General features: G+C 40.4%; 1 protein-coding gene across 7 annotated transcripts in view; it reads left to right on the top strand.

Annotated features, from left to right (window-relative positions):
* Positions 1 to 16,894, top strand: part of brpf1 (bromodomain and PHD finger containing, 1) — a 95,301-nt gene extending 78,407 nt beyond the window's left edge. For 5 of the 7 annotated variants that reach the window (XM_072472805.1, XM_072472802.1, XM_072472803.1 and 2 more), the window contains 4 exons: positions 2,880 to 2,995; positions 5,677 to 5,831; positions 8,483 to 8,624; positions 16,329 to 16,894. In XM_072472805.1, coding sequence (XP_072328906.1) covers positions 2,880 to 2,995; positions 5,677 to 5,831; positions 8,483 to 8,624; positions 16,329 to 16,445 — 530 coding nt within the window. In that variant the 3' untranslated portion in view covers positions 16,446 to 16,894. Of the gene's footprint in view, positions 1 to 2,879; positions 2,996 to 5,676; positions 5,832 to 8,482; positions 8,625 to 12,012; positions 14,968 to 16,328 lie in introns of all 7 variants that reach the window. The other 2 variants (XR_011934206.1, XM_072472807.1) reach the window with 2 other exon arrangements.
* The last annotated feature ends 200 nt before the right edge of the window (positions 16,895 to 17,094 follow it).

The following is a 17,094-nucleotide window of genomic DNA, read 5'->3' as shown; positions in this document are numbered from 1 at the left end:
TTCGATCCCGGCCCCGGGTCACTGTCTGTGTGGAGTTTGCACATTCTCCCCGTGTCTGCGTATGTTTCACCCCCACAACCCAAAGATGTGCAGATTAGGTGGGTTGGTGTTGGAATCTAGTATTTGAAGGGATCTTAACCTGCCGAACTACGCCAAGTTGGGGGAAGCTTAGTTGATGAATCAAAGTCCTGGCGCAATACGACAAGTTGTAAGATTTGTAATATTTCTGGACTATGCCAAGTTGTTCGATTCCTAGTATTATTCGACTGTGTAAAGTTGAAGGAATTTATATAATTTCTGCTATTCGGCTATCAGTAGCACTTTGCGAATACTGGGACTCCTCAGCAGAAACTTCAGTTAAAACTTCTCAGGTGCCAAAAAGAATTGTTTTATTTGTAGTTGCTTGATTACAATTTGAAAGTCATTTAAAAAGCAATTCGTAGACAATTCGAAGCTTTCAGAGAATTACAGACATTATCTTTTTTTGTTTAGGCAGACAGCTCGAAAGTAACTTTTAAAAGGTCAAAGTCTGGCAATGAAACATGAAGAGAGAGAGAGAGCTAATCTTCAGCTAAACTCAAAGTCAAAAGTAGACTGACAGACTGACAGAATCAAAAACAGAAATTAAGGACAGACAACACAACAACACAAAGACTCACTAACAGGAAGACTATTAAGGACAAAACTGACTAAACTAACAGAAAGACAACACAACACAAAGACACTACAGAAAGACACTCTGACAGAATCAAAGACAGAAATTAAGGACAGACAACACTAAAATGGCGGGCGGAAACCTTTCAGTTATACACTTTCATATCTGTCTTAAGTCATCTAATCACACCCCAATATAATCCTAATTGGTTTGGGTTAGACTGAAACACATTTGATTTGATGGCAAGGCGTCCATCTTCAATGTGCAACATTAGCTTTTCTGACTTAGCTGTTATCTGAATTATGAACAATGGTGCCTTCATGTTGCTATGGTATTCAGTCCTTGTCCTTGACAATTAGCACAAGCAGTGTCAAATTGTCTTGCAACTGTGCTGTTTTAATGTCACACTGACTTTGAAAATATGCATTTGCCAGAACAACAGACCTCAGTAAAAGTGAATTATGCTGTATAAGTGGGTATTTAAAACTGGGGCTTAATATTTATGCTTAAACAGCTATCTTTTACCTATACTAGTTGTATTCGAAATACCTGGCTTCTACAATTGGCCATGCTAAATTGCCCCTTAATTAGAAAAAAATAATTGGGTACTCTAAAAAAAACTTTTAAAAATTGTGCCCTAATTGGAATTGCCAGCAATAGTGTATTTTTAAATATTTCTTTATGTTTAATATTTATGCTCAGTCACAATTCAGGAGAGGTTCAGGGTTTGAATTGCTCTGACCAGTAGTATAACGTGCCATTTAACAGGTGCTTGAATCTGTACATTGCATGCACTCTCTGCAGTCAAGTTTTCCTCTGTTCTAATGCAAAATGTAATCTTTGTGCACATCTTCTTAAGCTAACCCTGCCAGCATCACATTAGTTAGTGCGAATAGGTTGGGCATCATCCTGTGAAAACTATTGGTGAAAATATTTGCACCCTGTACTGGTTTTGTAGCATTCTCCCTCATGCTGTGTAGAAATAACCCAGATTCCAAATGAGTATCTTCTAATGCAACTCTTAACTTGATTTCCCATTGTGGTCCTTGTATGGTATCACTTGGGAAGGAGCTTGTTCATCATAACTGTTTTTAACATTTTGAAAATGGGCCAGTTGAAGGTTAATGACTTTTATTTTAATGTATTGTTCCCTAATATCTTTGTGTCCAATGCAATAATCTCAAGGACTTCAAGCTGTTTTAAAATGTGCTCTATTGCATGCGGGTGTGAGGACACGTAGCATTTTGAATGTACCAAATCACTTGATTTGCAATGGAAGATCTAAAACAAACTCGATGCTAGTATTAAAAACAAGTGACTTCAGTTATCTGTAAAAACACGCGTTTTCTACTTTCCACGTTGGGAAGTTTGAATGATTCCTAAATTTCAGTTGAATTTTGAAGTAGTTAGGATTCCTGCCACATGGTGCGACTGCATTCAGAACTTTGGGCGAGATTCTCCGACCCCTCCTGCCACATGGTGCGACTGCATTCAGAACTTTGGGCGAGATTCCCCGACCCCCCGCCGGGTCGGAGAATCGCTGGGGGCTGGCGTGAATCCCGTCCCCGCCGGTTGCCGAATTTTCAGGCACCGGATATTCGGCGGGGGCGGGAATCGTGCCGCGCCGGTTGGCGGGCTCCCCCCGCGATTCTCCGGCCCGGATGGGCCGAAGTCCCGCTGCTAGAATGCCTGTCCCGCCGGCGTAGATTAAACCACCTACCTTACCGGCGGGACAAGGCGGCGCGGGCGGGCTCCGGGGTCCTGGGGGGGCGCGGGGCGATCTGGCTCCGGGGGGGTGCCCCCACGGTGGCCTGGCCCGCGATCGGGGCCCACCGATCCGCGGGTGGGCCTGTGCCGTGCGGGCACTCTTTTCCTTCCGCCTTCACCACGGTCTCCACCATGGTGGAGGCGGAAGAGACTCCCTCCACAGCGCATGCGCGTGGATGCCGTGAGCGGCCGCTAACGCTCCTGCGCATGCGCCGCCCGGCAATGTCATTTCCGCACCAGCTGGCAGGGCGGAAATCAGTCCGGCGCGGGCCTAGCCCCTCAAGGTTAGGGCTCGGCCCCCCAAGATGCGGAGGATTACGCACCTTTGGGGCGACGCGATGCCCGACTGATTTGCGCCGTTTTTGGCGCCGATCGGCGGACATCGCACCGATACCGGAGAATTTCACCCTTTCTTTCGAATCTCTACTGAATGTACTAAATCTTTTTCTTATAATAGTGCGCAAGGGACTGAGCCGGTCTACAGGCTGGATGTCAGATGATGAGGACAGTCCATTGGAGTCTCTGGATTTGGTCTGGGCAAAGTGCAGGGGATACCCATCCTACCCGGCTCTGGTATGTCCTTTGACAATGACGAATCAGAAGTTTGGCTGTGAGATATTCCTTGCTGCTCCTTTTACTTATGTGCAACTTCTTTTCATTGTCATTTAATTTCTGTAAATTATAATATTGCACAAAGGGTGAGATTAGTGCATTTTTCATAAGATTTTTTAATGTATTTGTTTAAGGACAGCATATCTCATTAGGAAATAGAATGAATAGACTGAATTCTAGGCTATTGACCAATCAGTGAAAAGAAAACTTGCATTTATATAGCGCCTTTCACAACCAGAGTATGTTCTGAAGCACTTTTCAAAACAAAACTTCATTGCTCACTGTTGTAATGCATAAATGCAGCAGTCGATTTGCCCTCAGCAATTGCCACAAGTAGCAATGTGAAGATCTGATTTGTGTAATGTTGATTGAGGGATAAATCTTGACAGGACACTAAATCCTTTCCCATTCCCTCTAATTAAATCGAATTCATATTGATTGAATTATTCCTGGCTTATAATATTCCACAATATAATCTATTTTCATTTCTTAATGTGCTCTTCAATTTCAGTTGTGACTATAATTTAAATAACTTGCTCAGTTGTCCATGATGTGGTACGATTGCACTGATGTCACTGAACACGAATTATCCAATTGTGCGGTCATTAACTTCCTGCCACCGCTTTATGGAACTCCGTACAAAAATATCTGCTGTGTCCATTTTGACAAACCTAGACTGTAAAACACACTGTTAATAAGAATTAAGGGGCAATAGTTCGGTTTATGAGATAACCTATCAGCAGAATGCACTTCCTCACCTCCCCATTATTTGATACTGGGGCTAGTGGAAACTCAATTTCGACCCTTTGGAAACAGAGCTGGCAGTGGTACATATCCATGTTGGAAACTAAACTCTCTGAATTTTCTGAAATGCGCAACAAATTAAAATGAATCTCTGCAGCATAATACTCGCTGGAATTCCATATCTTCCATTTGAAAAATCAGATTTTGTGAAATAGACCTCTGGAGAAATGGCGCAGCCGAGACCAGGAACTTGCCACATAGAGAATCATTGGTGCAGAGCCATGTCCCACCACTCTGTGGTGCTGTTACCTCTACTACAACATGTTGCACTGCTGTTTATAAAATACTTGCCCCGGATTCCTGCACACAAAGAGTGGTGGCTAGACCTCAACATAATCTGGCCACAAATATCGATTACAAAGGAATCAGGTAGAGCATGCTCCTGAATGTGTGCTCCTTCTTGCTGTTAGCTTCTAATGGGACAAACTCCAGCTGATCCTACATTACACAGAACAAGTCTGGCATGAAGATTTCAAATTGTACCAATTGATCGCTGTTACAATCCTCGTAGGGATCAATAACTTAAAAAGATATTTAAATTTCCAGTGACTGACTAGAATGATCACACGACGAGATGTCAAATTTTAATCCAACAAACAAACCAAAAATAGCATTGACTAAATACTATTGCGGGAGGCAACTTAAGTTCTAGATTACACAAAGTTTCCCCATTTAACTTTTAAAATGACTGAAAATTCCCGAGCCATGATTATATTTACATTATTTCATAAGTGGATGTTATTCTTCCAGAACCAGTTCAAGTCAGGGGCTGGTTTAGCACAGGGCTATATAGCTGGCTTTGAAAGCAGACCAAGGCAGGCCAGCAGCACGGTTCAATTCCCGTACCAGCCTCCTCGAACAGGCGCCGGAATGTGGCAACTAGGGGCTTTTCACAGTAACTTCATTTGAAGCCTACTTGTGACAATAAGCGATTTTCATTTCATTTTTTTCATTTTCAAGTTATTCTCCGTTCAAATGGCCAGCTTCCATTATCCTTTCCCAGCCAGGTAACTTCTAATCTCAGGACTGACTTTATGGTGAGGGTTACCCTGGAGATTCCTCTCACTAGCCAAGAATGGGCAAATCTTCCAGCCCTTTTAAATCTTCATGAACGTGGTTGCTTCAATCTGAAAATTGACTCCCACTTGCCTTCTGTGTGGTGAATAATGAAGACAAAATGTTCTCTGCTTTGAATGTAGGACTGTCACTTTCTCTCTGACCCTTGTAGACTTCCTCGTCTCTTGTGAGTTTCAAAGTATATCAGAAAATCCCTGTAATCTAATTCTACAATGGATTGCTATGGGCCCCTCCCCTCGCAACAGCAATCCCCATGGCAATGTGAATCATATGGCCTTGTAACAAGGTGGAAATGCTAATTAGCTATCCTCTGGACTCCTAACTCCATTCTGCCTGGGAATTAAATAGACAGTTCAAAGTACATCAATAAAAATTGACTTTCCTGACACCTCCTTGTATCACTTGGGAGACTAATGGTCTATCCACTGTCAGCACAGATGCCTTTATCATTATCTAGAGTGTACAGGTGCAAACATCTTGCACCTCCTTCCTCTTTAACCTTTAACAACCAAGTCACCCAGCCTTGTTGACGGACAGAATTTGGAGTATGTCACATGACCTCTTTCATTCCTCCATTTTGGCCTAAATTAAAGCGACAGTCCCAAAACATAACAACCTTTTTCTGTTCATATTTGTAACATTGCTGCGAAGAAAAATAAATTATTTTGAACCATCTGGAATAGACTGTATCAGAAAAGCGCAAAGATTCTAGAGAATGTAGTTATTAAGATGCCATTGTAAATCCATATCTACTTCCACAGATTATAGATCCGAAGATGCCTCGGGAAGGGCTGTACCATCACGGTGTTCCAATCCCTGTTCCACCATTGGATGTGCTCAAACTGGGAGAACAAATGACCGTGGAAGCACGGGAACACCTCTACCTCGTTCTTTTCTTTGACAACAAGAGAACATGGTAATAATGAAAGAACTGTTTTTGTTCAGGCCACAGGGTTTAATCATATCAATTTGAGAGAATGTAGGTTCTGGGAAATTGCCAAGTTCTATTAATCACTAAGAGTAAGGGGAGATGACAGGAGAAATGTATTTATAGGGAACAGTGAAGAATTTGCCACATGAGTAACTGAGGGAGAAAGCACTGCATCTTTTAAGGGAAAGGTAATTAAATATTTGAAGCAGGGTAAGATATAGGGAGATATGAAACAGCAAGGTATGGGGATTAAATGCCGATTGCTCTAGCAAAGAGCCCTTGAAAGGTTGCATTCCCTTGTGGTTATTCACATCTCTAGGACTAAATCAATTCAATAGATTCTATAATTGTGTAAGTTCCATATGACCTGTTGAAAGGAGAGGGCTTAGTGAGCTAAATGGCCTCTTATCTGTCCATATTTTCTTATGTTTTCATTTATTTACTCTAATGGATCACATTTCAGCTTTGCATAAGGAGCATTTGGTGAAATGAGAGTGAACCTGTTAAATTCGCAAAACACTATGGAAATGAGAGATTAAGTTAGATAATCCGATTGAAATTTTCTTTTAAACATATGGCTATAAAGTAAACAAGTTAATTATATTATCAATGTTGCATTAATACCCCTGGGTCACTGTCCGTGTGGAGTTTGTACATTCTCCCTGTGTCTGCGTGGGTTTCACCCCCACAACCCAAAGATGTGCAGGTTAGGTGGATTGGCCACGCTAAATTGCCATTCGTGTCCAAAAAGGTTAGGAGGGGTTATTGGGTTATGGGGATAGGGTGGAAGTGAGGGCTTAAGTGGGTCGGTGCAGACTCGATGGGCCGAATGGCCTCCTTCTGCACTGTATGTTCTATGTACAATTTTACATTGGTTAGCCGTCATTAGAGAGTCCCACGTATAAAGAAAATAGTATTTTCCAATGCAGGCTATCAAAATATTTTTAACAATTTTACAACCTCTATTAAATTTCCTCGTTTCTTTGTCTATTATAATCTCAATTCACAATTTTTTACAACCCCCTAACTAATCAGATTAAAATTGCTTAAACATTTCAATATATTACGAATAAATCTACTTCAGAAAAGCAATGAAAATGTTTTCTTTTCTCAGATAGGGTTACTAGACTAGTCAATCCAGGCTTCATCATCACTAATAATCCAAGTCACACAATGTCAGTCCGAGAATTTTAATTCCGTTTATAAAAATTTGGAAATCCAAAATCAGTAAAAGTTATGATGTTCAGTGAATAAGGTTTCTTTGATTAATCTTTGATTAATCTTTGATTCGCATATTAACCCAACTAGTTCACTCGTATCAATTTTACACTTGCCATCTTTACCAGCTGAAATGAAATGAAAATCGCTTATTGCCACAGGTAGGCTTCAAATGAAGTCACTGTGAAAAGCCCCTAGTCGCCACATTCCAGCACCTGTTCGGGGAGGCTGGTACGGGAATTGAACCGTGCTGCTGGCCTGCCTTGGTCTGCTTTCAAAGCCAGCGATTTAGCCCTGTGCTAAACCAGCCCCTAGCCCAATCTCCAATTCCACTCCAATGTGGTTGACTCTAATGTGCCCTTTGAAGCAGTGGTTCAAGAAGGCCCATTACCATCTTCTCCGGACACCGAAGAATGGACAATATCTACTAATTTTGCCAAGAACACCTGTATCTGAGAATTATTTTTCGAAAAATACACTCAAAGGATGTATGCCACGGTGGCAAAGTTGCTGCCTCACAGCTCCAGGGACCCGGGTTCAATTCCTACCTTGGGTGACTGTGGAGTTTGCACTTTCTCTCCGTGTCTGTTTGGGTTTCCTCCGGGTGCTCCGGTTTCCTCCCACTGTCCAAAGATGTGCAGGTTAGGTGGATTGGCCATGCTAAATTGTCCCTTACTGTCCAGGGATGTGCAGGTTAGATGGGGTTACGGGGAGCAGGGTGGGGTGCTCTTTCGGAGAGTCAGTGCAGACTCGATGGGCCAAACGGCCTCCTTCTGCACTGTGGACTCTATGGATCAATCTACCGTATATATTCAAGCAATAGTCAATCTTGTGTAAATATCGACCCCTGATATTTGGCCAAAAATCCTTATTCACTAAAACAGTTTGGTGTGTCATTACATTTGTCTAATGTCCGATGAGTGCAGGAAAAGCAAATCAGTCTGGAACCGGGTGGCCAGCCACCTGAAAGACTGGGCACTCCAAATCAGGTTCAAAATCCATGGAACTGGAAAAAAGAATCTTCAGGGGCCGATTGACCCTGGCACTGTTTGGAAGCAAAGATAAATTCCACAGTTTAGAACTGTTCATGGGCATGTATCCAAATGATGAGAGTGCAGGTAGGATGTTTCCACCTGTCTCAGCAATAGCTTCCCCCATTAGCTTTTAGTTGAAAGTAAGCCCCTCAAAAACAGCACCGTGTAAAAGTCCCCAAAACTTTTGCTGAAAAAACGGGTCTCAGAAATTTGATGCTTACACAAGTATACATGGTGTTTGACTGGCGGGAGCAGGGGGACACAGGGAAAGATGAGATTGAAGCAGATTGTTTAGTAGCAAATAAAACGTTGGTGAAAATATTTGCATATTTAAGCAGGCCACTTGTAGACAATGCTGGTACATAATGTGTTCTTATTACCCAGGCAATGGCTCCCTCGAACAAAACTCGTTCCTCTTGGCGTGGACCAGACCTTGGATAAAATGAAGATGTTAGAGGGGAGGAAATCAAACATCAGGAAATCGGTGCAGATTGCATATCACCGTGCCATGCAGCATCGAAGCAAGGTGCAGGGCGAACAGAGCAGCGATTCCAGTGACACTGACTGACCATAGAAAGTTCATTCATTTTTTAATGTTTTATTTTTTTAAAATAAAAGTGGACCTGCAGCTCAGTGAGACTGAGTGTAAAATGCAGAAGACAGCAGCGTCTCAAAGCACTGAATTTTAAACTATAAAGTATGGAGCAGAGACAGAACAGTGCTGGCCGCTAGACATGAGCCGATGGACAGCCGAGGGTTCTGAAAACAGGAAGCAGAGCAGCTATTCCAGCAGTACTAAACTGTGTTGAGCAAGAGTCAAACCATTCTTTAAAACACAAAATTAAAGCAAGGGACAGAGTCATCAGATCTGGCTAAACCCAAGTCTAGATTTTAAAAAAAATATAAAGCTGGCGAGATCAGAAGCCATATAATTTGCTTTAATTAAATTCAGAGCATAAAATGAGCAATATAGAGCATCGGATACTGTGAAGCCATGGATTGCCTTAACTCTTTTACTTGCTTAGAATTATGAATAAGTGACATTATGGACTTGTGATTCCTGTATAAAGTCCATCTTTTATGATATTCACATTTACAGAATGAAAACCCTACTTATAGAGGACAGATCTATACCAGAACTTAAAACCTCTCTATTACATTACGTATGCATAATCTCCAGTTGAAAAATATACCCTACCAGATGACCGAAAAAAGAAAGTGAGCATGGAGAGCTCTTGATCAGAGGGGAATAGTACCCGAAAAACCATTGACGGCAATTAAATGGGGAGAAAAGCGACTAATAATGGAAGTGAATGTGTTCACTGCTAGATTTCAGTTCTACTTCTAAATTACATAAAGACAACTCTCTATTTGTTTTGGGAAAGTAATTGTGATTTTATACCTGCTGCTAAATACCACACTTCAAACCACACATAACTGTAAGATGTACTCTGCATTTTAATCAGAAGTAAAAGTCCTCTTATTCCTTCCGATAAAATCAGTAAAGACTTATACTATTAAAGTTACTTACCCTTATCTACATTACATTCATGTTTACAGTTGCACACACTTATCTGTAACTCTGGGGTTTCTCTCACACGATCACATTTGTATGTTCTGTCTTAGCCGTAGACTCACCTGTTACGTTGCAGGAAAAGTGTTACTGTCTGACCTTCTGCAAAACAAGTTAAACATAGAACTTACCCAAAGATAATATGGTCTCCCATTCAACTTTTTTTTGTTAGTTGGCTGAAGTTATGCTGACGGTACTTTTAAAACTGCTGGTCAGAAGTGTTTTACTTGACCGAACAATATGTGTGAGTCAGTTATCAGAGCTTTACAGGCTGTTAAAGTTGCACGTTCACAATCTGGGTTTGTGAATTGTTTGCACAGATGGGGGGATAAAGTGACCATCTTCTGCACTCCTGTTCACAGTCATATTTTCACCTGAGAGTGTTGTGGTGAGATGGGAGATGTGGTACCTCCTCAGAGAAGGCACTTTAATTAATGTGGGTGATTAACTGGTTAAAGTAGGCTACATATGTAGTTGAATAAATCTATGAACTCAATTGTTTCCTGCTCTGAGTTGGACTTTAAGCCTGTGTTTAAAAAAAGACTATGATGAGCTTAGCAGAATTATTAGGTTTCTAAATCTTTGTGTGCATTCCAGATAGGGGAATCAGAGATACGTAAAGGCTGTGCCTTGTGTAATGTTATTTTTAAAGCAATTCATAGCCTCAGCTGAGCACAATTAGTTTTTATAGAATTTCCCAGGTTGTTTACAAATTTCAATTAATTTGCTGCCACTTTCTGTCTGAAACAGCCACCATATTTGGTCGTCGGTGCATGGTTTAAGGGCACCTTGCGTTGTATCAATAGCAAGCACAAGAATGCTGTAGGGCCTTCTGTTTTGAGGCAACTTATGGCCTAATAAAGACCTGAAAGAGGAAGTCACCTGCACTGAGTAGCTAGACGGATACAGAAGCTCATAGGTACAATAATGTGAATGGAGTATGGTGCCACTCTGATCTCCTGAAGACCCTAATTAAAACTTGAGCATTGAGGTGATGAGTTCTGCTGAAAACCTGCATCTGTGTACTTTAAACAGGAATCTGTGATTGAAAGATAAAGTTTTTAGGAAGACAACTGGGACACTGTGTCCCCCCAGTGGAGGGAGGAGTACTTTTAATGTAAAGTATTTCAATGCCCCTCCCTCCCCCAGAGAAAATGGAAAACAATGAATTAGAATATTTCATTCCTGGGGTAGTCTCATTGTGGGTAAATGGATCGCCTGATATAATACTGAGCCACACAAACCAAGAAGGTCCAAATTCACTCCCTGGTCTCTGCTGTTTTCAGCTCCAGTGATAGTAGAAATTCTATAGTTGATCTCAATGTTGAGTGAAAGAGGAATTACTTATCTAGGGCCTCTGCGTCTGATCACAATCCAGTGTCACCCCGGCTTTCGTCCACTGAATCGCTACTGGAAAACAGACAAGATGAATGATGCCCAATAGACACTCTGCACTTATGCTTAAAGGTTTAGCAAGTTATAGGATTGCTGGTGTCTGTGGAACTCTACTCTAACAGTTGAGGTCTCCTGATCAGCAATCAGAAATAAAATACTAAGTGTACATTTCTAAGGGTAGATATTCCCAGTTGTAATCCTGGGAATGCAATGTGATGACCTGCCTATTTTGGTTGTTCATGTAGAAAAAAAGTCATAAATGGGTGGCATATCCAATCGGTTGTCCTAAGCTATGTTTTTATGGTGGACAGGAATGGAACCTTGTTGGTCTTGGAGCTGCCTGTCGACCCAGTGATGCTATTGAAAACTTCAGCACTTGTCAGTATTCATGATATATATACACTTATGTAGCACCTGATCATACTGAAACACCAAAAGCACTTCACTATACTTTTTTGAAGTACAGTAGCAATGTCAACAGACATGTAATACTACACCAGCATTGAAATCGCAGGCCGGGAGCAATCCTGATCTCCACTCTCAACTTTTTGACAGGCGTCAGTGAGAATATGCTCCTCGGAAGGCGATGTTTTAAGTTTTGATCTACTTTTTCTGAGCGTCAGACTTTAAATAGTAGGTACCATCCTGTCTCCTTCACCCAGTCACTATTACTGTTTGAAGAGATCTACAGGAGAGCGTACAGTCTCTCCATTAAGTGCTCAGATGGATTCTTATGTAGAACCAACAACTGCCTTTTGAGCCCTAGTTTATGGTAGAAACATACCAAGGAGAAGAATTCTTGGACAAAGCGCCAACGCAATTTTATCCTTAAGTATTTTTCTGCAAAATTAGATCCTGAGTTTAATTTTTACAGACCAGTGTTTTTTTTAAAGTATGAGTTTGCTGATCTTTCAATTGGGTTTACCATCTTCTGTTTTTTTTCCAGAGGCTCAGCATGAAAGCACTGTATTTCATTGCCTAACCTTGGATTCTAGTACTCATGCAACTTATTGAATGCAATGACTGAGAGGAGTGTAAATGGCAAAATATCACATTATTGTGCCTAGCCTCAAGACTCCCAAAAACATGGTGGCTTTCATTAGGAGAGCAGCCATCCTTGGTGAGTTGAATATAAAAATATTTGAATGCAGCAATGTGCTGAAGCCACATTGTACCACATCGAAGAATTATAGAATGTAGACTTGTACCCTCCTGTATCATGGCATGCTGTGATGGGGAAACATCAAATTGAGCAAGGGCACTTCCTGATTTAGCACGGAGAAAAACCCTTACAGGCTTGCTTTTGGCTGTCTTTAAATTGACATTGGTTCAATTTACTTGTGTTTCCAATGATTGCGATTGCGCAGAAAATCTGGGGAATGGGCTACAATACCTTACTGGAGAAAAATAATATTTCAAATCAAACATGGGCATGCATTTTGCAGAGGAATACTTAAGGTTACTGCATTTGTATGGTTGGAATTTCCCCTTCAAAGAATAGCATAGTTTCCCAATGTGGATACAAAGCTTGCTGGTAGCTTTAGCGTGAGCCTTTACGACTAGTTGGTGATGTCTAACTCTTCTGAAATGCTGTTTGGGTGACAACGCGTGTCAAAGGTTAAAATCAAATTTAGAAATGTGACCATTTTTAAAGGGGCACAACAAATAAACCTCCAAATTATAAGAAAAGCGAAAGGAAAATGATAAAGTTAAATCGTTAATATTGTCACCCATGCCTACTTCAGTCCCTCCTGTGTCCACCTGTTGTAGAAGGCATCAAGCATCCTAGCGGACACTCTCTAGGGAGACCCAGGCATGGATGGGGCCATGGAAGAAAGGCAGTCAGTTGGGCCAGTTAGTGATATCTGCTGCAACTGCTTGGGGCACGTTACTGTTGGAACTTTGAAATGGAAATGTCAGCCTCAAATTTATCATTGTCAGTATTAACGCATGAATGTCCAGTATATGAATTTTATATTCTGCTATATGTTGCATTAATGAAAGTATTACTACGTCTATTAGATTCCCCTTTCAAATAGCAAAAACGGTCCAATGTTTGTCGACTAATACCACCAGCAGTAATTTCTTGCTTTTAAAGTACATTCGTTTTCTTGTCTGATTCAAGGAATCAAAGTCAGAGTGTTTGTGTATTCATTGCTTTTCCCTGAGATGCCTTTAGTCTGCTTTATACATTTGACCAAGTATACATTCAATCTGCTAATGACCTCTGCTAAGTATGGTGCAAGGCTTTATTGGATGGCATTCAGAAATTGTATTAGCTGGTCAGTTTTTATCCTTTCCACGCTGTCTAATTGAAATGACAGCCACCAGTTGGATATCTGACCAGATCTAGCAATAGGTGGGTGAATGAACCATGCACCAGCCAGAACTTTTAAAGATGCCCAATATATAGACAGATCCTTAATAATGTGTCCGCTAAAAAATATTTTGCTGCATAACTTTTTCACCTTTGATTAACAGATGGTGTGTATGGTTTGTCTATAAATAAAAAAGAAATGGCAGTACAAAATAAAAAGAAACTTTTTAAAAACTTGCTAATAACCTAAAACATAAATTAGCACTTTTTTTTTTAGCGAGGAAAAATCAAATCTAGATCCTTTTATATTTTCAAATTTACTATCTCCTTGGTGGCTTGTATTGGTGAATACAAACCTAAATTACAAATCAGCATCAAACATGATGCTGAATTGTGGTAGTGAACCTACACTATTGAAATATGTGGTTTCAATTCATTGTGATTTTGCTCTTTATTTAATTTTTGTCCCCTTTTCCACCCACAATTCTATCTTTCCTCTGCTGGGCCCACTCTGCCCTGGGTCACCCTCCTGAGCAAGCAGTCTGGAATTTCTCGAACTTCAAGTGAGAGCAGAAGGACTCATTTCAAGCGGGCGGGGCATGTTTACTTCCTGCTCATCCAAGTTGGGAGTGTTTGTCATGTGTAATTGCCTCCGTATCTAAACCAAAGGGAAGTGGGTTGGTAGGCTTGTCTTTTGGGAACATTTGACCCATTGGATGTTGGTGGAATATTCAGTGCGTGAACTGCTGAGCTTCTCCTTTCCAGCTTTGTTTCTAATCACTCGCTGTATATTAGACCAAATTAGAACACACAAATAATGATTCTCTGTTACTAAAGATCTTGTTTATCTGGCGACCTTAACAATGTGACACCCGCACTGAGTTTTGGGTTAGACTAAGTAAACTAAGCTAGTTTTCCATGCAGCCCAGTTCTTTGATCTTTCTTCTAATCCCTCAAGGACTTTTTGTGAAAATGAGTTTTGGATGGTTTGAAATTCAATTTAGTTAGACCAACAAATAAAGGATTCTGTTTGCTTAGTAATGATTGCACCTCAACAGATAGATAGTGATTTAGACTCTCAGCTGTCATTCAGGAATTGGATTGTTGAAGATGTTTCAGATGAAGTAATCTTTTAGAGCCCATGCACAATGATAACTCCACTTGTGCGATATTTGTATACTATATAGTTCATGTCATCAATCCCCATGTTATTTAAAACTCATTCCGGAATACATCTGGAAGAATGGCCCTGGAATGAACAGGTGCCACAGTGAAGTTTTTTAATGGTTTTAATTTACTTGAGGGATCTTTCACTGGCTCGTATGATTTAAGTTTGCTATTTGCTTTCCTGAAAAAAATGCCAGCTCACAGAGACAATAGAAAAATTGTAAAGTAGAAAAGTACTCAGACTATTGGCGCTGGTTAGAAGCTGTGAAATTGGGCAGTGATTCAGAACACTAGGCTTTAAGGCACTAATGTTCAGTTTATGTTTGACAGCTCAACCATTTCCTCTTGAAACAGTGTCATACACACTTTACAGCTGACCACAGCTAACCCTGAGTTTAACAAGATGACTCACCTTGGGTAAGAAGGAATGGTTTGATTATTTGTCTTGCAGAATAAATTTGTATGTTTTAAAGAAAAAATTTAATTAATCCATTTCTTTAATTGTTCCCATCAATTTTGTAACATTTCCGACAACTCGTTTATTTTCACATTGTATACCTAACTCTTTTCATTAGTTTTTGTTTTGTATAAGCCCAGCTGATGTAATTGTGATGTTAGATCTCAAACATGAGGAGGACCATGAGTGTTGCTATTGCAGACTGTCTCTAAAGCTATGTTGATGTTTCATTTCTCGGGGAATCTGGGCAGAATATTCTGCCAAGTGTCCATTTTGGATGTCCATAGTTAACGGAATTTTACTGTAACCCAAGTGATTTACAAAGTAGTGGATTCCACTTGCAGACTTGAACAGAATGTTGTATTTGCTTGCTGTTTCTGGATATATACAAACCCTTCGCTCCAAAAGAAACGTATTTTACTAATTTAAAAGTGTTGAAAAAGGGAATGGTTTAGAGAGATAAGACTGCTGAGCATGTTTTGTCACTTCATGAGACTGTTTAGTGTGGTAAGTGGTTCCAGCGAGAAAACCAAGATCAGGTGATCAGTGGAAGAAGGGTGGGGGGGGGTAATCTGAACAATTTTCTGAGGTCATTAAGCATATTGGGAGGTTGTTAAATACAATTGTAACTATCCGGAGCAATGGTTTCAGTATAAAGACATCCTGCTCCCCTGTACAGCTTATCTTTGTAATGGAGTTGTCATGGCTGTTAGTATGCAGCAGGGAGAGTGGTTGTTAACTAGGAAACTCCATTTTAAATGTAAACCTGTACAGGAAGACAAAAGGATTTTCTTAATCTTGATTGTTCTTCCCTCAAAATTAGCCATCTACTTTAAATTTAATGGTTCACTTTTATTGTGTGTTGAAGTGGCACTAATTTGGCAGAATTGCTGTGTACTCTGATCCAGTTTCATTCTTGATCTGGAAATGCTTAAGCCTGTCATTTTGCAAGGTAGAAAAATGGTCAATCTCTTTCCCCTCTATCTCACTTCTTACCCTTTAAAAAACCCTCTTTTCCCCAACAAGCATACAAGAGCACTTTTCTGCATGAAGGTTCAGACAGTCGATGCAACACCCCTTTTGATCAAACTCTAAACTATCCACAAAGTGTGATATTTTGCAGCGTCCCTCATTACATTTCCATCAGGTCTAAAATTACATTTCAATTGTAATAAATATGGAGATGTTGAACCGTCTGCTAGTTTGTTGGGTAGACTACCCCCACCCCCTCCCAAACGGAGATATATTTTTTAATGTAATTTGCTTTCCAAAAGGAAAAGAAACATTTAAAAAAACAAACCCTCTGGTTTTTCACACACAGGACATGGGTACCAAAATTGGTGGTTCATTGGTGGAGAACAAGGACACCAAACAGTGCAATGCAGAAGGAAGTTGTCTACCTGGAAAACGCATTTTATATAAAAGCTCTGTCTGTTAACAGGTGAACATGAATCGATGGCTCAGTCAGCTCAAGGTTATGCCCTAGGCAAATCCATTGTAAATAATGTACATTGTTATGTTAAGGATTTTTAAATTATTTTTTGTTTGTAAACATCTCTTGACATTTCTAGGCTTTCAGCGAAAACACTTCTTTGAGTACATTTAAAATGGATATCATGAAACCTTTTCTAAATTTTTGCAGGTAACTCTAGTGGGCAGCAAACTGATGTGGTGTGATAGCAGAAGCACTATTTTAAACAAGTACATTTAAAAACAACTGTACTGCAAACCCTTTCATACTTTGGGCTGGGAGCACGGTACTCCAATCCAGCAAAAAAAAGACTAGATACTCCTTTAATTTCTAGAATTTTTTTTCAGTTTGTATTTATTTTGGAAGAAAAAGATCTATCTGATTCTTAGGAAAATAAATAAATGGCTATTTGAAAACCTGACTCACCTGCCTCACATTATTCAAACTCTTCCCAACTCCTACCTCACATCCTACCCTGAGACTACGAGGAAAACTGATTACAACTGCTCGAGAAACCCACAAATAAGAAAGTACTGACATCGCATTCTAACTAGTCCATATCTGATGAGGGAAAATTAACATTTTCGGTGTCGGTGGTACTATTCTGAATGGGCTC

Source organism: Scyliorhinus torazame, chromosome 13, assembly GCF_047496885.1.
Source record: "Scyliorhinus torazame isolate Kashiwa2021f chromosome 13, sScyTor2.1, whole genome shotgun sequence".
NCBI classification, from domain to species: Eukaryota; Metazoa; Chordata; class Chondrichthyes; order Carcharhiniformes; family Scyliorhinidae; genus Scyliorhinus; species Scyliorhinus torazame.
The sequence above is the reverse complement of the archived record's forward strand: the minus strand, read 5'-3'. Positions and strand labels throughout refer to the sequence as shown.